At 42.3% G+C, this 22,403-nt stretch overlaps 1 protein-coding gene across 2 annotated transcripts in view; it reads right to left on the minus strand.

Moving 5' to 3' along the window:
• The window catches only part of ZNF423 (zinc finger protein 423), a 236,775-nt gene that overhangs the window by 97,503 nt on the left and 116,869 nt on the right, over positions 1-22,403 (minus strand). For both annotated transcript variants that reach the window (XM_088136113.1, XM_088136114.1), the window contains exons 4-5: positions 13,547-16,770; positions 5,106-5,190 (exon numbers count right to left, since the gene is read on the minus strand). In XM_088136113.1, coding sequence (XP_087992239.1) covers positions 5,106-5,190; positions 13,547-16,770 — 3,309 coding nt within the window. The remainder of the gene's footprint in view (positions 1-5,105; positions 5,191-13,546; positions 16,771-22,403) is intronic.

Genomic DNA, 22,403 nt, shown 5'->3' on the forward strand with positions numbered 1-22,403 from the left:
CTCCTGAAATGGTATTATTAGCTATACAGCATTTCTTAAAATTCCTAAAACATATGATTCATAGCAATTAACCTAGTTGTACTGATCTTTTCACAAAATGATTTCAGGGAATAGACTCTTGAATATATATCCTGTAGGTTACACTGTTTTTACTGTGCTCCTGATCTATGTAGGTGGTGTTTCTCAGTCTCAGCAGCTTTAACATGGATGGACTTCAACTCCCAGAATTCCCCAAGTTGACGTCCACCCATCTTAAAGTTGCTGAGATTGAGAAATACTGAAGTAGTGGTTCTAAGTCAACAAGACTTGCAACCAGATGGTAAAGCTGTTTATACAAAAATATTCCATTGGATTAATTTGACAGAAGTTGTTGAGGGCTGCAATGCATGTCAACCCCAAACATCAATAACTTTCCTTCTCTTTTCTACATTAAAGGAAAAAAGTGGGTTTCTAATGGACCTGAAAGGGAGCCACTCAAACCTCCTGGTGAAGATTCAGTATATCCTGATCACAAAATGCAAAGTTCTCCACTCAGGACCCAGAATCATATACACAAGGATAGAACAGGCAATACAGGGCTATATATGTGAAAAGGGTCTTGGAAACTGAAATTAATCAAGGACTGAGCATGAGACAACAGTATCACATAACTACAAAAATGGCAAATACGGTTTTAGACTGCGTCAAGAAAAGGTAGTTCCAAATCATGGGAATTCCAGTCTATTCTGCATTGGTCAGTTCCCATCTGTCACATCTCGGTCTATGCTTTAAGAAATAGGCAGACAAAAGAGCACAACAGATGGTCAGATGGCTGAAAACTATGTTCTGTCAGAAGAGATCTGTTTATGTATGTTTAGCCATGATAGAAGTGTTATATTCTACATACAGACGAGGAACTCTGAAGAGAGGACTTCTTCAGCTTAGACTGAAGATGGACCAATAATCCATGTTAAATACCTGCACCTTACATGCTCCCTTGCCCCCTTGCTTCCTTTCTTACTGGGGCAGGGGAGATCTGCATCGTTAAGCATCTACTATGATTTTAGGTGCCAGCCCAGCTGACTTCCAGTTCATGAACCCCTGTGGATTCAGACTCCAATGATGTCCATCCTTCATCACATCTAACAGAGAACACAGATCAGACAGGAGAAGGTGAAGGGTAGGATGGGGTTGGAGAAGTGGGAGCCATTAGCAGGTCAGCATAGGAAGAAAGAAGGAGCAAAGCTTTTTTATATAACCTTAGGGTGTTCTACCCAAAGTCTTAAAAAGGAGGGGAGGAAATCACAAGCAAAGCATGGGGGAATTCTAATCCTTGAAAAATAAAAATATGTCAAAGGAACTCTTTCCGGTCAGACATTATTCCTAGATGACAACGTTGCTGTTGTTGTTGCTATTATTATTACCATTAAAACAGTAATAATCTCTTCGACCCTACAAGCCTTGGTTGGAAACAATTTCCTATCAGCTCCATTTGAGAGACCGATCACAGTTGAGAGGTTGGGGGAGGGAGGGTCTTCCATCTGTGTTTTTTTTTTAAAGTCCCAGAGGCCTTAGAAGGAAAACAAAGCAACGTGTTTCCCATCTATCTCTCCTTAGGGAGACAACCCTTCTGCTCAAGCTCTGAAGAAGTTGGGCAGAACTCAATATGCCACTGTATTTGCAGGAGTGGGTGGGTACGTTACAGATATAGATAGCAAAAACTTGCAGAAGGGCCATTTTTCAAAGGAACATGCCCAAGCAGGGCTAAATCTTCCCAGCATGTTACTTTTGATGAATGTAACCATGACTAAGGAGCTCTGGAAAGGAAGGAGGCATTTCTGCATGATATTTATCAGTGTCCCAATTCCTCATTAGGTTGAAGAATGGCTTTTGGTGGCTGGTAAAGGAGAAGGGGTACATTTAGGATTTTAGGGAGTGAAGGGTGCAGTGTCTGGAAGACGATGAAAAATGGATATGGCTATGCATGGCACTGAGATATTTCTCATAGGGATATCGATATGGATGTAGATGTACAGATATCACAAAACTCTCTCTCACACACACACATACACACAGGGTGTACCAAAAGTCAGGCCCGCATGGACAATTTATTATATAAATTACACTAAATGTTCAAATTGGCTGCCATTTTCTTCTGAACAATTCCTCACTTGTTTGATGCATGACGTTCCTAAGTACAATAACATTTTCTCTGATCACAAATTCTAATGTGATGGTAGCCTTTAGACTGTCTGTTGGCCTATGGCCTCTGTGTGTGTGTGTGTGTGTGTACCTTTTTTAAAGTCTTGTTCTAGTTTCATGTGCTTCCCACCTGAGCATTGCTGGAATTCTCAGCAATGTTCAGCAACCCGTACAAACGTCAAAGGGCGCTCCAGCGAGCAGGGGTGCAAAGATGTTTTAGACCACAGTTTGTCCATCCTAGTTCTGTTCATTTTTTCAACCATGATAAGTCAGTCAAAGCATCTGAATCGGTTTTCCCCAATCTGGCACATGTGCTGGGACCATAACTCCCAGAATCCCAAAACGGCATAAACCAAAAGAATTCCATGCTGACTGGAGTTCTGGGAATTGCAATCCCAACACTTCTAGGGGTTACTCATCTGAATCAAGAGAGCAGAAAGGCCAAATGTAGGAACGACACACAGCACTAAGGAAGTTCAGACAGTATTTTGAAGTAAACAAATAAGGGAAAACTTGATCCATCCACAACACCACAGAGGTAGGAATTTTCTGAAGACCATCTGCATCTGTCCCTCTTAACTTTCCCATCGCCCTGCATTAATAGAAGAACTTCCAGTTGCTGGAAAAGCCACAACCAGACTCTTTTGGACTGATTCAGCACCACCTTAACTACTATATACAATTGTGGGCACCACGTGTCAAGAAAGTTTCAGAGAAAAGGGAAGCAATGCAGAGAAAAGTAATGAGGGCAATCAGAACTAGAAAGTAACTCTTACCATGAGCCACTGAAAGAATCGGTTTGGCATAGCCCTGAAGAGAAAAAGGTTAGGGGCACACGATAGCATTTTTCAGATCCATGGAAGAATATTTCACAGAAGAAAGCCATATGACTCTGTGCTCACGGACCACAGGACACAGAATAATGGATTTAAGTCACTGGGATGCAAATTCTGATTGAGTGGCAGGAAAAGCTTCCTAATTCCTACCCTATCATTGGTTCCTACCCTGGGGAACCAGTGATCCAAAAATGTGGTAGCCTTCCCTTCACTAGTTGTGTTCAAGAGGGAGTTGGAAAACCACCTGTTGAGGATGCCTGGATTTAGATTCCTACACTGAGCAGTAGATGGATTTGATGGCCTCCTGGGAGGTCCCTTTCTGCAGCAAGAAACTTTCCTTTGTATGTAGAATTCTCCTGTACAAATCAGATCTATGGAAAAAAAATCAGATATATGGGGAAAAGTCAACAGAACAAAGTACCCCACTTATCCCATTGCCTCAAAATACCTCTCTCGTACAGGGGAGGAAAAGGAAATCAGTACGGTCCAATTAGCAAGCTTCTCACCCTTCACACCTGAAAACAAGTGACTGCATTAACACCTGCCACACAAACAAACATTTTTAGATAACTTCATTTTAAGCTCCCAAAAAGCACCAGCAAGTTCCCTGCCTAGAAATACTGGAGAAATTACTGGGAGGGACAATTCCAATTTTTAAATCTTCTAATAAAGGAATGTTTTGCCCTGATCTTCCAAGTCAACATTCTGTATGGGCTCTTAGACATTTATGCATCATGCACATTAAGGAGTGTAGAAGTTTTGAAGACTAGATCCCTTAAATACTGAATGGTTCATGGAAAAACATCATCAGAGAGCAATGTTGCAGCATGAGCATGCAAAATTTTTTTAAAAATGTAACATACTTAAAAGGTCTTCAGCATGTTTCTGGAGTGATATGTACAAAAAAGAAAATTACTCAGCAATGTGTACATTAAAATACAGTAAAGCTTCCCAGCTTTTAAATATAGTTGTAACATCTGTGCAGACAGAAAGAACTGTTTTTCTCCATTTTGGGGGTAAATAAATTTTTTTTAAAATCCCTTACAGGTGTGCCAGAAATTATAAGCCTTTTCATTTTACAGTAACCTTTTTACAAAAGGGAGAAGAGAAGGTGGTTTCATTCCAATAAAACCAGGCTTTTTTGGTGAAGTCAAGCACAGCAAAAGTGAATTACAAACTTTGTACAAAGCTACATTTTCAAAAACCAAGCCACAGGCAAAAAAATTAGAAAATTTACAGAAAACACAAATAAAATAAGAGGAATCGGGAAAAAATAGAAAAAGGCGTGAAAAGAGAGACAGACAGACAGAGGAAAAGCTGAACGAGACTGAAATAAAACTTAAGCATTGTGAAAGCGTGTTGGAAATTCATCACATTTCAGTTATGGAAATGGAAGGTTCAAACTTATGCCATTCAAAATTAGATGAAAGTCAGTGAAGGATCAGTTACCTCCTCGCTCCATCCCCTGCACTCCCAGTTAAAATAGAAAACGTATATCATAAGGTGGAAGATTTTCAAAGTCTCAGTTTCGTATGAGTAATTTTATTCTTAACTATGTTTCAAACCGTATTTTTTGTTAACTGTGGTTTGCTGTTTTCTCTAAATTCACAGGCAACTGACCATGGTTCCACCTCCAGAAACCACTGTACCATGGAGACAGGAATATACTTAGAAACTTAGCAGATGGAAAACAAGCGTAACTCTACACTATGGTTTCCCTGCTCTAGATACTGAAACACCAACCAAGTTTCTTAACTAAAATTATTTTAAGCTATGATTTCTCATATGAACCCAAACCAGAAGAATCAGGCATATCTATTTACATCTAGTATCCTCTCTTAAAGCAAATGATCTTTAAGAAAATCAAAAGAAACCATGCAGTCTGGACCCTTGAACATGACTTAAAGGTCTCAATGTGTCCCACAGAACCACACACAGGTGACCTGGCAGAGATTAACTAATATACAGAAAGACTAACCACATCACAGCAGTCCAGGCGAAAGAATCACAAAATAAAATGTTACAGACTAAGTATAAAAGTTAACAACAAAGATCGAACCAAGAGAAGCAGGATTGAAGAGTTCTTACCAATCATGTGATTTGCAACGTGGATCTGTATCTCTCTTTCATTCTCGAAGGTCATCTGGCACTTAATACACTGGTAAGTCTTCTTCTGTTTAAGAAGAAAGGAAGAAGGAAGTATAAGGCAAAATCATGATGATCTGTATTACTATACTAGAACTCTTAAGAGAATTATTTTACAGTTTTCTGAAATGGTTCACATTGTGGTTTTATCTTATCTGTAGCATCCTCTTTGGAATCTTAGTTACAATGAAAAGCAGTAGTAAGTTCTATACATAAGCACTGTCCATGTTTGAAAATCTCCATAAACTTTTCAGATTCCTCCACCAACACTACTCTCTACAAAAACAAGTACTGTATACCCCAAACTATCAGGACTTTAAGAACAAAGAGGTAAATTACGGTCAGATGGCTACCTCATGTTCTCACATGAATATACTGAATGCATGTGTACAAAATGTTTTAGGGCATATCAAAAACGTGAATCTATCCACTCAACACAGGCCCAGAGTGAAAATTCATTGGGAGAAAAGAGTCCCATTATTTCTCAAAGTATGTTGTAACAAAGAGTATGTCATCGTGGTGATGACTTCATTTGCATAAAGCAATTATTACAATAACACAAATCATTATGCAAATGACACAAATCACAATGAATTTTCGTCCCTTCCATGTGAAATCCATTCAATTAGGTCCAGAAAATCAAGGTATTTCACTGTTATGTACCAACTGTTTTGCATCTTTGTTGCTAAGTCACATGGAAAAATTACAGCCTGAATGACTCTAAAACTTTAAACTCTAAAATGCCCTGAAACTTTGCTGGACCAGTAAAAGATAAAGCATCACTTTTACTCTTTTATTGTTGTTGGCACTGCTGTTGTTATTTGTAAGTAGAAGCTACAACAAATATTTCTTACTAGGGTAAAGGGCAAAGAGACTGGTAACCTTATAAAGGTTTCACAGACTTATCAAAAGCAGAGTGTTATTTTGAGTTGGCAGGTGGGTGTGATTGTTCTGGCATCTTCTCCAGTTCTAAACCATTAGATGGACATGAGCTTTGGATTTGCCCACATGGACAGCTAAGAAAGCAAACAAATGGATAATCAAACAAATCAACCCAGAGTTCTCACTCAAGGCACAAGTGAAAAGGCTCAAGTTATCCTACTTCAGATATATTATGCAAGGATCTAGCTCTCTGGAGAAGGGTCTAATGCTGGGAAATGTGGAAGGAAGGAGGAGGAGAAGAGGACCACCAGCAGCAAGTTGGATGGACTCTGTTAGAGTGGCAATGGGTGCACCACTGGAAAATCAGAAGGACCAAGTTAGGGATAAATCATCATGGAGAAAATATGTGGTCACTAAGAGTCAATGCTGACTTGATGGCACATTATCACCTTCTCTCATGCATGAAAGTTGAACATGTCCATACCTGTTTCCACTGCAAAGTACATTTTGCTGTTTGATTTTGACCTGCCAGACAATGGTTTCCAGAAACCTGTCTGCTACTTTCGGTAATAATTGGGATGAATTCATGATTTGCAAGCAAACCAAGGTTCAGATGAACCAGCATATTACAGCCACAAAAAGGGAACTGAAGCAATGTCTAAAATAAAGGAGGGACATGCAAACCTCAGCTTTATACCCATAACATTAAATCTTAGTTTAGTGATATACTAAATGCTCTCAGTGTATATTCCAGTATTAAATTCCAAATTAAAGTTCTGTTCTCCAGGAGGTTTAATAAGTAAGCAAGTATTATAGATTTTATGACTACTTTCTTGCATGTAATCTTTCTTTCATTTTTGTAACTAATGTTTAAAACAGTAAAATTTGGCTGACAGACCAATGAACTTACGAAAACAATAATTTTAACTAGAAAACCACTGATGAAAATCATATATATATTTAACTTTTTCAATTGATTTGACATAATGACTGGGTTTCTCCCTTGCATTAAGCATAATATAGTTTGTTTGGTTTTAACTTAGTTTTGTGAACATAGCCACTATAGCTTGTAAAGCAGATTTCATTTTATTTTATGGATTAGTGTGTTGCATAAATCCAGCCAATTGTGGTTTATTTAATACATCATGGCTAAGTGATGTATTAAATAAAGCCAGTCAATACTTTCTCATTCCTGTAAGTAGATATTATCTCCATTGGTCACTGACTGCAGGAGTTGTTGTTAATCTGTTTGCTTGTTTCAACAAAGCCCAACATCCAGGACCATTTTCCAAGAACAAATATAGTCCATCAATGAATTATTTCATGTTTTATTGTGAAAGTTTGAACAACTTATGTATCTGCAAGACTTCTGGAAAGCATTACGATGGGAGCTCACCATTCAAAAAAGCAATCACAGTAATTCCAACTTGATTTACATTTTAATGGAAGACCAGCTTTATAAAACAAAGAATCATATTGTACCTCCCACCCCAAAATACCTGAAAGAATGAAAGAGAGAGAGAGAGAGAGAGAGAGAGAGAGAATGTTTTACTGATCACTGAAAATATAACACCAGTTGATCGTGGTGGGCTGAGACATGATTGTACCCTTTTTGTTTTTTATCACCCCTAGGCAATGGGATTCCCTGTAAGTAGATTAAGAGTCGTTCTTAAGTGAGATGGGTGGTGACAATGTGAAATCAATCTAACTAACTAACTAACTAACTAACTAACTAACTAACTGTATGTATGTATGTATGTATGTATGTATGTATGTATGTATGTATGTAAAAGTATTCCAAGGGTTTTATTCCTTGCAGTAAAATATGCTTAGTCTTCAAATAAGAGGAATGTGATTTCAGAAAAAGACATTAAAGAAACTGTACAGCACATACAGAACAGCACACACACATTCCTTTTGGAAGAGAAAGTATGAATTCCAGAAAATTACAGAAATCTACCATGAAGCATGACTCAGTTTTTTCCCCCATCATTTATTACACTTTTCCTATGCCAGGCTATTGAAGCTTAGCTGCTGAACAAGGATATACCATGAAGAAGCAATGACACATGGTGGTTTTATTCAATCAGACAAGAAGTTTGGATTTAAAAGTGGCAAGGTTGTGCCTTCTTGGCAATGACACAGGGACAAAATGTTTAGGAATAATTAGTATCAGTATAAAGCAATCACATCGGAAGGCAAAGTCCATTAGAAGTCCATTGCTAACATTTCTTTCTATTTTTATTTCTTGCAGGACAAGTCATTTGACATTATCAAGCGAAACAGCAGAAAAGTTGGTTGCTTGGAAGCACTGTCATGAAAGATAGCTGACGTCTGGTGCAGCAATTCATATACCTCAGAAATGAGTAACACAACTTGAGAATGCAAATAGAATGGTATAAATCTCCCAGCTTTACTAGGTTAGCACAAGAAGTTAATATCATTCAAACAGAGTTATACCCTGAAAATCACCAGATGTATTTTGCGAATCCCAAAGGAATACATCAATTCTGTCTCTCCTGGGCATGAAATCTGCCTCTGTACTCTGCAGAGAACTACTTTCTGTAATTGGAATGGTTTCACTTTGGGGCTTGCTTGTATAAAAGAGTAGGCAATCTGGTGTCTTCTAGTTCTTTGGGCTGCTGCTCCAATAAACCCTTGCTGTTGAACTGGTTGCAGAATGATGGGATTTGAAGCCCAAAGTATCTGGAAGAATGTAGGTTGCCTACCTCTGGTGGAAATAATAAGGAATGACACCAACAGGAATAAAACCAAACCTTCTAGAAAAAAAGGTGTCTGGTATGAACCATGGAAATCAATCTGTTGGCCTATCTGGACTATTACTGACGACAGTGACTGGCAACTGCTTGCCACGGTTTCAGATAGATGTCAAAGACTGAGTCTGGGATTAACTACTTGCAAAGTATGTGATCTACAACTAAGTGGTGGTTTATGAAATTCAGTGAGATGATCCACTGAATGAAAAGCCAAGGTGAGATTGTAAGAATTAAAAACTTTCTTGTTCAAGACCAGGAAATTCACAGACAGCCTAATGTGACTACTGACATTTCTCTCGGAGCTCTCCAAGCTCACTGGCATCTCTTTAATTTTCAAGAATACCTCTGGGACCCATACTGGCATCGTACGTAAGCAGTCTTAGAAAATAAAAACAGTTGTTGACTGTAGTCCACCTCTGTGTTGGAAAGGGTACCCACTTGCTCAGGAAAAAATACACCAGTAAGCTGAGATCAGATGACAGATCAGAGTTTCAGAGGGTTAGAGGCAACGTTGGGGAGTAACTCCATCAGTTGTCTTCTAAGAAATGGACATTTGGTGACTCTTTCTATATTCCTTTACACTTTCTATATTCCAAATGTACCTTTCCCTTCTGAGTCATACATGCCTGTGTTTAATTGAACATGTGCTCCTACTGTTTTTAATGTAATCTCAACATAGCTTCTCTCTGACTATATCTTTTTTTTCCCCTTAATCCTCCACTGTTAGGCTCTGTGTAAAAGAAAAAAAAATCAATAATGTTCCAGGAAAAAAAAGAGGAACTGGTCAAGAATTATAGAGTAGTAACGTCATTTGGACAGCTCAGTTGGTATTTCACGTACAAGGCTGGCTGCGTAAAAACTGCATTTTACCTGTTGTACTACAAATCAACAAGAGATTAGAAAACAGAGAACAGTGTGTTGTTCAATTTAGCTTCCCTAGCTATCTTCGATGCACCTCTTTAACAAGCTACTGAAATTTACTGTTCTCTGAAAAATGCTATGAGCACTCAGCGGCCTCTGCCTATAATTCTGAAATCTACTAAAATCTATGGGCTGACTTGCAAGCAGTCTTCTTCAGAAATAACTGATGTGTGTACATATATGTATGTCTTCGTGTATGTGTATTCAGAAAGTGACTTCTATAAGTAAGTGAATAAAGATGGGAATTACTGAGATCCCTCAGGTTCTATCTTGGATGTTGCCAATTTTAACTGAAACCTGCAACTCGTCTTTCTTGCATCCTTCTAAAGCACAGTCAAGGAGATCACTGCAAAAGGGAAGAGAGCCCAGAGTCTTCTTTGATCAAATAAATGAGAACAGGTGGGGTTCTATTTCTACCAGCTTTCCTCATTGTAGAGTTTTCGAGATATATTGAAGACAATCCCAGAATTGTCCTAGTTGACTGGGACTTGGAGGCCTCATCTTTCCAACTCATCTGAAGAATATCAAGTTGATCTCCTGAAAAACAAAGCAATGAAGAATTGGGGAGGGAGTTGGATGCCCTCTACATTCAGGTGTATTAATCCTAGGAAAGCATGATGCAAAGATGCTCACCAAAGGTGGAATCTTGAATAGAAATGGAGATGAGCAAATCATGTTCTACTCACACTTCCAAAACTGATATGGGGACACTCATCATAATTCAGACATCACCTGAATTCAGATAATTTGGTACTTCAAGAAGAAAGATGCTGTTGCCAAAGGTGAATACTCCCCATTCCAACAAGAAGAGCCCACGTCCTTCCATAATTGATGAAGGCTGAAGAAACAGAGCAGAGCCAGGGCAAACTGATAATCTGCATGGAGGACTAAGATGGGTTTGATGAAAGGGGCACAGACTTGTTTGCATTCATCAATCTACTAAGGGAACTGCTCCTGTTAATGACAAAGTAGAATGACAGACCTAAAACATTAGCATATATGCCAATCTCAAAGTCTTCAGTAAAGTGTAATTTGGCACAAGTCTGAATTCTGATTTTTTCATTATCTTCTACAAGAAAAATCTGCCCTCTTGGGATACGATTCAACACATTTACTTTGTTGAAGAACTTAAATTCTCTCCAGAGAAAAGAGGAAACATGGAAGCTCTTGTTGAAGAGATATAGTTAAAAGTAGGCATGAGGGGGACAGCATCAATTTCCACTCAGGATGACTGTGAGGAAGCAAGAAGAACAGTAGTAAAAAAAATAATAATAATAATAATTGTGCAGTAGAGTTTGAAGTACTGTAGCCACTGTCTGTGTGCATCCATAGAAAACTGGAATTAGCCTGGCATAAAAGAACAGGCCTGTTCTTTAAGATGAGGGCAAAGTGCAATGAAGAAAGAAAAAAGTAGAAAGATGGTGACCAGGCTAATAAGTAGCTTTGGAGAACAAGCACCCAAGGGGCTTCACACTGAAGGGAGAGGTGTTTCCATTCTGCATTTTATTCTCTGCAGAATTAGATGTATATCACAGCTGGAGACTGGTCTAGTCACTGATTCGCTTGACCTCCAGGGAGCACTATGCCAAAGCATTGAGTGAAACAAAGCAAAAGAAGCTTTTGCTTGGATTGTTTCAAGCACCAAGAAACCTTTGAACCCAATATATTGCCACCACTGGCAAAAGCTTGGTGGGTGACTCTTCACAGCTCCATCGCAGCCTCGTACAGGATGATGCTTTGTCAGGAGACTTCAGGCTCAAGTGGGAGGAAAGACCCTTGGATGGGTGTTGGACCAGTTGTCCGCTTTGTGTTCTACATCAAGTATCGTTCAAATGGTGGGATGGCAAGAAGGTCTGAGCATGCCCCAATTTGCCACCCAAGGAAAAGTTCTGAGCCTTGATAGTCTTTCCAGCTGAGGAATCAGTGGTCAGCTGAGCTGCTAATGGAAATTTGCAAAAACCTTGGAAACCCTGGCAGATATCCACCATGCGATGAAATAGTCAAGCCAGTTCAATACTGAAGCCAGTGGCAAATTTATCTGGAATAACACATATTCAGGAAGCAGATCCTAGTCTGATCATGAGCAGTCATAGAGATGTCTAGTGAATGCTGTTGACGCAAACTGGTTGGGATGTTCCCTTTCCTTTTTTTTTAGCTCATGCCTTTAATTCCTTTGGCTTACTATTTCTTACTTCTTTTCTGGGCTCTGTGTAATGTCGTTTACTCCAAAGGGAGCAGCACGATGCTCATACATGCATGCATGTAAGAAAACCCTTCATGTCTGAATGCATAAGATTATTATTCAGAGACAAAGAGCATGCCCAGCTTTACCGTTTGAACTCAAAGTAGCACAGGATGTCTAAGGAAAATAGTCGCCAGCCTCGGGAGAATGTGGTTTGGGTTGTGTTTGAACTGAACCTAAATGAAAAAGGCCTAAAAGAAGCTCTTCTACTGATGACGATGATGATTAAATTTGTATGCCTTCTAATGACTCTGCACAGTTCTGAATTAGCAATGCATAATGGGGGCTTAGTGAACACTTCTGAATTCCCACTTCCAACCTTCACATCGGAGACTGAGCAAAGCAGAATAAACAGACTGCCATGTGACAATCATGTCATGTGGGGGGTTTCACTGCATCATTCCCCCTCTTCAGCATTAGAACTGTTAAAAGGATCCAAAGAAATGGTATCCGAAATGATCCAGTGATCTTCTTTGCAAAATGTACTTCTAATTGAAATAATATCAGTAAGAAATTAATTATTTACTGAGAAGCATTGTTTCCCTGTCCAATAATTTTCAGGCAGATAGCAGCAATTTTTAGACATTTTTTCCAACTCTGCCTAGAATTAGCTTGCCGAGGAGTAATGCTTTACATGAATATTTTTAGGGTATGGCACTTAATTATCACTTAACCATGAAACAACCTTTATTTCCATCAAATGACCCAGTCTGTAAATAAAGTCGCTTTGTCCAAAGAGCATCACCACGACCACCACTTAAAATCAAGAAAAGTTGATTCTTAAAAGAAAAAAAAAATGAAATCTACACTGCTTCATTTCTGCAGTCAGACAGTCAGACTCATGTTTTTAAGGGTAATGACTATAGAGCAGACATACCCCAATCCAAAATTTTATCCAGTTCCAGTGTTGGCATGGAGCTCCCATATAAAGAGAATTTTCTGTACAAACTCTAGGTTATGGAAGAACTAGACGCACACAAAGATATTTTCAGTACTGAATAGAATGGAAGTTTCTTCTCGACTTATGGAATCTTAAGTATAGGGAGTTCTTGCTTAACAATGGCAATTGGGACCGAAATTCCCATCACTAAGCACTGTGGTCATAAAGCGCGATGTCACATGACTGCACCGCTTAGTGACGGCAGTTCCAGCAGTTCCCGGTTACCATCGTTAAGCGAATCACTGTGGGTCATTAAGCAAGGACCTCATGTGACTGCAACTTCTGACTTCCTGGCAGCTTCCCCATTGACAGCTGGCAGATAAGGTCACAAATCACAATCACGTGACCACAGGATGCTGCAACAGTCAAAAATCTGGGCCAGTTGCCAACGCCCAGATCACGATCACATGACCACAGGGACACTGCGATGGCTGGACCTTCAAGGACTGATCGTAAGTACCATTCATTCAGCACCGTTGTAAGTTTGAACAGTTGCTGAACAAGTGGTTGTTAACCAAGGACCACCTGCATACATTTCAACCACGCACAACCTGTGAAGGTTTGAACAGAATACTGACTTCTTGTGATGATCATGAAAAAGGTAATCTATGGCAATACTTACTCTGGGAATGGGGGATGTCTGGGTACCCTTCTTTTGGCCACTGGTTTCAGGCGTCAGGTCTCGATGATCCAGCTGGAGGTGGCTCTCTAGCTCTTCAGCACTTTCAAATTTGACACTACACTCTGGACATCTCAGGCTACCGCAAGGTCTTTCGCTAATGTCTGGAACAGTCAGGCCTAAGGACTGTCCGTTGGTGCTCCGAGCCATGCAAGCAGCGCACAGACCATATGGTAGACCATTAACATCCAGTTTCACCAGGTCTTGTTTGTTTCTGAAGTCTTTCAAGCACAGAGCACACTTGTATAGTTTCTGCAGAGCCTGGCCGTTGGGTGAGGACGTCGCAGAGTTCCCTACCAACTTTTGCATGTGGAACGTTCCGTGGATTTTCAGCTCAAGCGTTGAGGTGACCGTCTGCATGCAGACAACACAACGAAACCCAGTGAGGGAATTTCTAAGATCAGGGTGCATCTGGCAGTGCTCGATGAATTCCTCTTCGCTCTGCAGTGGCATTTTGCAGATCCGGCATGTGCCTGTATCCAAGCTCTTACTATGAGTTACTTTATGCTCTGTCAGGGTCAGGAGGGATGGGAAGCGCTCCCCACAAATGGGGCACATATAATGCTTTGCTGGGCCCCGATGGGTCTGCATGTGTTCCCGGAGGCCATTCTCTGAGAAAAAGGTCCTTGAGCAGATGTTACACTTGTGACTACCTTTGATGAACTCAGCTTTCTTCCTGGAACAATCATCCTCCCCAGGTCGGATGTTATGATCCCGCAAACGATGGTTCTGCAGAAGGACTTCCATTGTATATGCTGCCCCACAGATGTCACAGCCATACATGGGTTCAGAGGCATCAATGTCATCCTCACTAGCTTCATGGCTATTGGAAGTATCTGGGTTTTTTATCAACATGTTCTGGATATCTGCAGACTCAGCCTTCTTACTGGCTGGTGTCATGCCGTTAGCCGTACCATTCTCAGTGCCAGCATCAAAGACGCAATGCTTCTCCCGCAAATGTTTTTCGAGCAGAATAATGGCATGGAAAGCTTTACTGCAGAATTTGCAGTTGTATTTTTTGCTGTGGGTTGTGATATGGCACTGCAGCTCCACCTCTGTGCTAAAAGTCTCCCCACAAAAGATGCATTTGTGTGACTTTGCAGGGTTGCCCAAATGGCTATGCTTCACATGGATCTGAAGGTCCACCTCCTTCCGAAAATCCCAGTTACATGCTGTGCAGCGGTACATTTTTTTCTCGTTGCTATGCTTCACTGCCAAGTGCACTTGGATGGATACTTTGGAGTCAAAAACCTCTTGACACAGGGTGCAATGATATAAGACAAACGTATGCATGTCTAGGAGGTGCTTCTGCAGATCATCCACGGATGAAAATTGCTTGTCACAGCTCTCGCATACATAATGTGTTGAGGTCGTCATGTAATGGACAGTGAGGTGCTGCAGAAGAGACTCCTGGGAATCAAAGTCTTCTTTGCACTGAGGACATGACTGCTTCCTTAACAGCAACTCCAAATGCAACTTCAAATGGGTCTGGAAACTTTCAAAGTTGGAGAACTTCAGCTCACATTGATTACATGGGTATTCGCCATTTGAAACAGAATGGACGCTAGCAGAAAGCCGTTGTCTTTTGGGGGAAGAAACTTCAACATCAGAAGAAACTGGGCTCTGCTCCCCTTTTGACTTTTTATTATGTGCCAGTGGAATGTTCTTGTGGTTTTCTTTAATATGTTTTGTTAGCTTGAGAATGGAGCCAAAAATGGGCGAGTTCGTGCAATACGGACAGGAATAAACTTCCATAAAAGACTGTGATGGTTGAACCACAGGGGAATCCAATTTTGAGTTCCCAATGTTGCAGTGAGTTTGCTGGATATGCTCAGTCAGAGAAGCTTCTGTCAGAAAGCCCATGGAGCACTGGTTGCAAAAGAAGGCGTTATTACCATCTTGCGCCGTGGCTCCTGGCCCACAGTGGGCAATACGGATGTGTTCCTGCAGACTGTTGATATCTGCAAACATCTCTGGGCAATAGTTACAGTGGAAAGCAGAAATGTTGCTGAACTGCATCATAGGATACGCATGGTTTTTATGCACTTTCCGCACATGTTCATTCAGGTTATATAAGGTAGGCATGGATTCAAGGCAAATCTGGCACGTGTGGTTTTGCTGAGGTTTATCTGTATGGATGGTCTTCAGATGGATCTCCAAAACAGCAAGACTGTTAAAGTCGCGTTTGGTGCAATAAGGGCAGCTGTAGGCTACCTTTGACCACGCCTGGCCCTCTTCCCTTTCCAGTGATCTCATTTTCTTTTGCCCCCTCAAAGGTTTCAAGGTTGAGTCAGGGGTAGAGCCCCGTTCCACCGATGCACTGGAATCTGGCGTGGCACTGCTCATGGAGGCCACGCTGCCCAAGACGGGGTCTGGGCTGATGCTGTGGTTGCTGGAATCAGGCTGTCGATGGCTGTCTAAGTGGCAGTAGACTTCTTCCACTGAGGAGAACTGCTCAGGGCACATGGGACACTTATGTTTTTTGTTGGCATGAGCTTGGTGGATGTGGGACAGGAGAGCATTCTCATCGGCAAATACTTCCGGACAATGGATGCACTGCAGGTCGGCCTTTTCAGACAGCTGTGGGTGGCGGGTCATGACGTGCTTCTCCAGCTCTTCTGTCTGGCTGAAGGTCTCCTCGCAGTAGTCACACATGAAGTCGTCCTTTTTGGCCTCCTTCTCGCTCTTGGCCAGGTGCTCCTTGTTCTTCTTGTGGGCCTGCATGTGGCTCTGCAGGGAGCTGGTGGAGGAGAAGCCTCGCTTGCAGACTGTACACTTGAAGGGCTTGCTCGAGCTGTGCGTCTTCAAATGGATTTTGAGGTGGTCGCTGCGAGAGAAGGCCGCCTCGCATTCGTGGCAATGGTACTTCTTGTCCCCCGTGTGCAGCTTAATGTGCCGGTCTCTGCTCCTCTTGTGCTTGAAGAGTCGGCTGCAGTAGGTACATTTGAAAGGTAGCTTGTCGCTGTGAATCTGCTCGTGCCTTTTAAGGTAGCTCAGCCGAATGAAGGACTTATCGCAAAACTGGCAGGGATACGGCAGGCCAGTCCCCCCTTCCTCCTCTCCGATGCCGAGATCACACCCATCTCCTATCATCTGAGTGGGTGATGCAACGTCTTTGCTGGAGGGAGATGAAGCTACCCAAGAGAGTTGTGGGTCGTCTTCGCCATCTGTAATGGGAAAGCAGAAAGGAGATTAAAAACAATTCCCAGTGCATCTGTGAAAATAGGGACAAAGCCGTTCCACCACACCATGGCCCTTCTGCTACTACAGTATAAAGAGAGAGTGGGAGCGCGGAGGAAGAAGAAAATCTACTGCTGAATAAAAACAAAACCGAAAGAACGGAAAGCACAAAGCCCTCTTGAATCTTAAAGGGATATCTGAGGGAAAGGAAAGGAAAGGAAAGGAAAGGAAAGGAAAGGAAAGGAAAGGAAAGGAAAGGAAAGGAAAGGAAAGGAAAGGAAAGGAAAGGAAAGGAAAGGAAAGGAAAGGAAAGGAAAGGAAAGGAAAGGAAAGGAAAGGAAAGGAAAGGAAAGGAAAGCCCCACGAACACAGATCGGCCTCTTTTTAAGAAAACAACGTAAAAACAAATGGGCCCATTGCAGAACATCACTATTAATGCAAAGCCGTTTCTCTTTCCTTTCCTCTCCCCATGCCCCTCCCAGTCCCAAGCAGGTTTAACACCTGTCTACTCCACTGCCAAGCAATAAACAGCGAGTCAAGGAAAGAGAAGGCAACAAGGCTCAGAGAGACACCAACATTTCTAAGAGCTGCTGCATTAAGTGCTGGAACGCCAGCCCTTTTTTCCGCAGACACAAGTCGGAACAGATTTCAGAGAATATTGCCTGGAAATATCGTCTTGCTCCGAAACAAGAAAGGCTAATCATTAGAGGAGGCAGTCAGACTCTCTCGCTCTCGCTCTCACAGGCGCACACCCACAGAGAATCACTTAATAGTAGTGCAACCAACATAAACAAGACAGATTTCCCAAAAAGCCCAGTGGCACCTAAAACAATCCAGAAATTGATGGGCCAAAGCTCAATGTGACACGTCCAATGGCTTTTCAGCCACCAGTGAATTACAAAAGGTGGCCTAGGGATTTTTTTAAAAAAATTTTGGAAGAAGGAGGGGCGACCACTGCACCTAACTTTAAAGGTGCTTCATCTCTGTGCTCAGAGGCAGTCCGACTGCAGTGCCAATCTCACGTCCTGTGTGTCTGCCAACTCTGCAGTGAGATGGCAACGACTCCAGCAGTAGCCAGAGATGGCAAGCATTTCCACAGCGTGGCGCCTGGGAATCTGTTGGGGGGAATTTTGCCATATTGTGGCATAAATACAAGAATTGGAATACTGGCTCCATTTATCCAGGTTGGGTTTGCACAGATCTTTTCCCTTGCAAAGGAAAAGAAAATGGGTTCAACTGAAATCGATCAGGCATAAAGGACTGCTGACTCGACACAGCTGTATTTCCCCCCTCCCAACCTCCATCACAGCAATGGCTTTACTCTTTCTCATTTCTCCATTGTTCACAAATGCACAAGAATGACCAATCCTTCCTCACCTCTCCCCAGTAGCTTCTGCTCTGAGGATCCACATGTACGTTTGTAATCAGCTGCTAGTGATCCATTTCATGGCTACTAAACTTCTTCGGGCACTTTATATACTGCCCCTTGCCTGCTTGCTCCAAAACAGGCTTCTGTGAGGAGGCCCCCGACCTACAAAGAGTGGGCCCAAGCCCTCTGACCTAGCATTGCTGTTTCAGGGAAGCTCAGCAGATGTGGACCTGGCCAGCCACTCTGACAAGAAAACATCAGGAGTTCCAAATTCAAAAGGTCATTAAAAGCAGATCTTCTGAATGCTCTGAAACCCCTTTTAGCATTGCTAAATGCTTGCCCTCAATGGACGCCGATGGTTATTGACAGTCTCTACGTAGTTACTCTTTGCTTCCCTACATGCTCTTCTTCCTCTCATGTGCTTCTCTAAAGAGCTAACTTGAGAGCCCTGGGAAGAAGCAACCTTTTCCTTCCCACCACTGGGTCAAAACCAGATAGGGAAAGTAGAGGATGACTTCTGGAATGCTTTCCAAGTCCTTAGTAGCAGCTTTGCTTTGGGTGATCAGGAAGGAAGAAGGAGGGGGTTAGAAGAGAGGAATCAGCAACACTGGGAGACACTGCACAAATGCTTCTCCCACATGGATGCACTGTTTTTGGTGCTGTTTCTGGAATTCTTTTCTCTGCAACCCCAGCCAGATTTGGCCCATTTTTTTGAACACAATTTTGTTTTGCCAGATTGTCTCCCTGCACCAAATTCAGCCCAGTTCTGTCCTGTTTCCATCAGCAGTCATTCTGCTGATGGAAACAGGACAGAACTGGATCAAATTTGTTATCCTGCTGAAGCAAAGACAAACAGAGCTCCTTTACATAACTTCTTTCCAATATTCCACTGTGCTGGAAAGAATGAAAAGCGTGGTCCCGCTCACGTCTTCCTGCAAACAGGAAGACAATAAGCCCTATAGATGAATGGTAATGTACCATTTCCACATCCTTAGATATCCAAGGATTGTTTGTTCAGAACAGGCATGCCTTACAGCAATGTTTCTCAACCTTGGCATCTTTAAGATGTGTGGACTTCCACTCCCAGAATTCCCCAGCCAGCAAGAATTACAGGCAGTCCTCAGGTTAAGAACAAGTTCCATTCCTAAATCTGTCTTTAACTCAAATTTGTATGTAACTCGGAATTCGGACTTACGAATGGACTGCCTATTACTAAAAATGGTGGACGGCATTCTCCTTCTTCGAGCTGACGAACTGCTGAAGCCACGCAATGTTTTCACGAACGGCTGAAAACAGGCTGCATATTAAAAACACGTGGCTTCAGCAATTCAGCGGTTCATGAAAACATTATGCGGCTTCAGTGATTCGTCGGCTCAAGGAAGGAGAACACCATCCAACATTTTTAGTAATAGGCAGACCATTCGTAAGTCAGACGTTCTTAACCCAGGGACTGCCTGTATCCACAACAGAAGCGAGGGAACTTGTAGCTCTCCAATGTTGTTGGTACTGATTTCTCTACTCCCCTGTAGTATATTATCTGGATATTTCCAAGGCTTCTACACCAGAAAGGCCAGCTCAGAGAGGTCCCAACTTACTGAGGTCCCAGTAACTCCAGGTAGAACTTGGGAAAGACTTCTTTCTGAAACCCTACAGATCCAGGACAACAACCAGAGTGGATCATTCTAAGTTTCTGACTCAGTAATGTTCCACATTCACCGTACTTCAGAATAAGGTCCAAAGCTTCAGCAAGCTACTTCCAAAATGGCCCTGCTTGCTCATATCAATAAATTCAGCCCATCACATCTTATGAAACACTTAGGTAGAGAAGTGTAAGAGTATTTCAAATGCAAGCTAGGGACACTATGGGAAAAGGCCAAAACAATGTTAAAAACCTTCCAGTGAGATTGGCATAGCTGGTTTTGAAATTGAAAGGTTTAGTATTCAAAACATTTTACACCCCTCTGTCCTTGAGCAACTCTTCTGACCAAGTTCCTTGCCTGCGTGAGATAGGAACAGTGGGAAGACAGAACACAGCCTTCTCTGGAGTTGTACAGCAACTCTATAAAACTCACACCAAGGAAGATGTAGCCAGATGACCTCCTTCTCCAATCACCTACCCTCCAGCATTCCCCACCAGCGTAATTCCCCATTGGCATTCTTTGTATTTATGGCTGAAATCGAATGTGCATTTTCCTAGGAGGAAGTCCAACCGAACACAGTGCAACCGACATTCAAGCCTGCATGCTTTGGACTGCACTGTGACAGTGAAGCTCTTCTCTGCATGACTGGCAAGCCATCATCATCTCAGCAGTATCAAAATAACTTTTACCGTAAAGCTGTATTACAGAGACAGCGTCTCCTGCATGACGTGGGAGCTCTTTTCGTTTTCTTTATCCTCCTCTGAAACATTTCAGGGTCTATAAGAGAATAACTGTGCGTGCTCACTGTGCATTTTTTAAATTACTAATCAAGCACATGGAATTATATATGAAAATATCTGCACAATAATCCATTGTTTGTTTGCGTCGGGCAAAGACTTTTCTTCCACTTTGGATATTGGTGAAATAGCAGAGTTTGAACTTGTCAAACTGCAATTAGCTATTCCCCACCCCACCCACTCCACTCTGCTAATTTGGAGCATAACATTTCATTGCCCATTAGGATACCGTACTATGTCTTTTCTTTTTTCTTCTTTCCATCAGTTTCTTATGGTAAACCAATCTGGGCATGGGTCCATCAAAAAGCAGAAACAACTACTTTCTGTTTTTCAAAAAACGAACATAAACCAGATAAGAAGAAATGCACGAAAGAGGATGTCTCTTGCATGCTCTCTCTGTCCCTCCTGCCATAGAAGAAATCTGGCGTGCATTTAAGAGAAAATATCTCCATTTCCCCCCCCCCCACTTGCCTAATTTATCGCCTCACGCCCAGTTGGGCTGCTTGGGCCTACAATCATGACTTGCACAGATGAGAAATTAAACCTAACTCTGCCAATTGTAAATCAATGACAGGGCCATAATGAGCAAGTTTCCAAACCTTGCCCTGGACAGTCTCTGTCAGCTATTGTCACAGGAGGCCCCCCTCGCCAAGCAAGAAAGGGGGAGGTTGCCTCTCCACCCACCTACCCCAAGGACTTGAATTAATAGGCTCTACTAGCTGGAAAGATTCAGCTGGCTGCCTGCTTGCTCCCTCGATTAAATGCAGCGAGGAAGGACCAGCAATCCACTGCGCAGACTTATTCCCACTTCATGCCAGCTGGGGTCCTCCGGGGAAATGCAAACTGCTGCTATTGCTGCTGCTGTCGGGGTGGGGGGTGGGGGTGTGGTGGGTCAGAGGGTTTGCAACTACAGCCTCAAAAATGGCACGGCATTCTCTCAGTTTCAAAACGTCCCCAGCAACTCCCCCCGATATGATTAAAACATTAAGAACGTCAGCCCTTCGAGATAGTCCAGACAGGAAACCAAAACCACGAGGATTATCGCTACCTTTACTGTAAGGTTACAATAACAGATTCTTGCAAGTCTGAAAGCGCCTCCCCCTCCCCTGCCCGTACTTTCCAGAGAACTAGGGAGGGTCCCTCCTGAGACGCCTTCTCCACCCCCATTCCTTCTGTGGGCTGAGAGATCTTTTGTCTGACCATTGCTCTGGCTACGGCTCTTCGTTCGGTCTCCCAAGATTATTCTCACAGCCCATGACAAACTGCCATTCAACCAGTCCAGGATTCAAAGGGCAATGTTGCAGAAGAACGTGACGCTGCTAGGGCAATCCTATGTGTGGTTTTATCCTGTAAAGCAGAAGACCAGGAAAGGGAATACCTAGCGGTGTAGCCTGATAGGACCAAGGTTGTGAAGAATTGGCATTTAAGTACCAATGCTTAAGCTAATGCAGGTCAGTAAAGCCACAGAATATACCCAAATAGTCTGCCATTCATTCAGAGCATGAATTGCCAAGGAGAGCAAGGAAACTCTCTCCTTCCAGCAGTGTCACGAATAGGAAATATGCAGCCCTCCATGCAGCCCTTATTTAAACTCCAACATCAATCAGCCCTCTCCACTGGCCATGCTGGTGGAAGTGCTAAGCAACATCTGGAGAACCATACACTGTGGTCTGGTCTACTTCTGATCTAGGACATTGATCTAGGCCAGCCTTCTCCAATCTAGAACACGAAAGTTACAATATAAGTGTGACTGAGTTACGCATGGAAGTGCAGGTACAGGCAGTCCTTGTTTAGTGACTGCCTTGTCTAGCAAC

This window comes from Python bivittatus, unplaced genomic scaffold (assembly GCF_059951505.1).
Source record: "Python bivittatus isolate LINGU-HERP-01145 unplaced genomic scaffold, Pbiv_v1 ctg000190_np1212, whole genome shotgun sequence".
Classification (NCBI taxonomy): Eukaryota; Metazoa; Chordata; class Lepidosauria; order Squamata; family Pythonidae; genus Python; species Python bivittatus.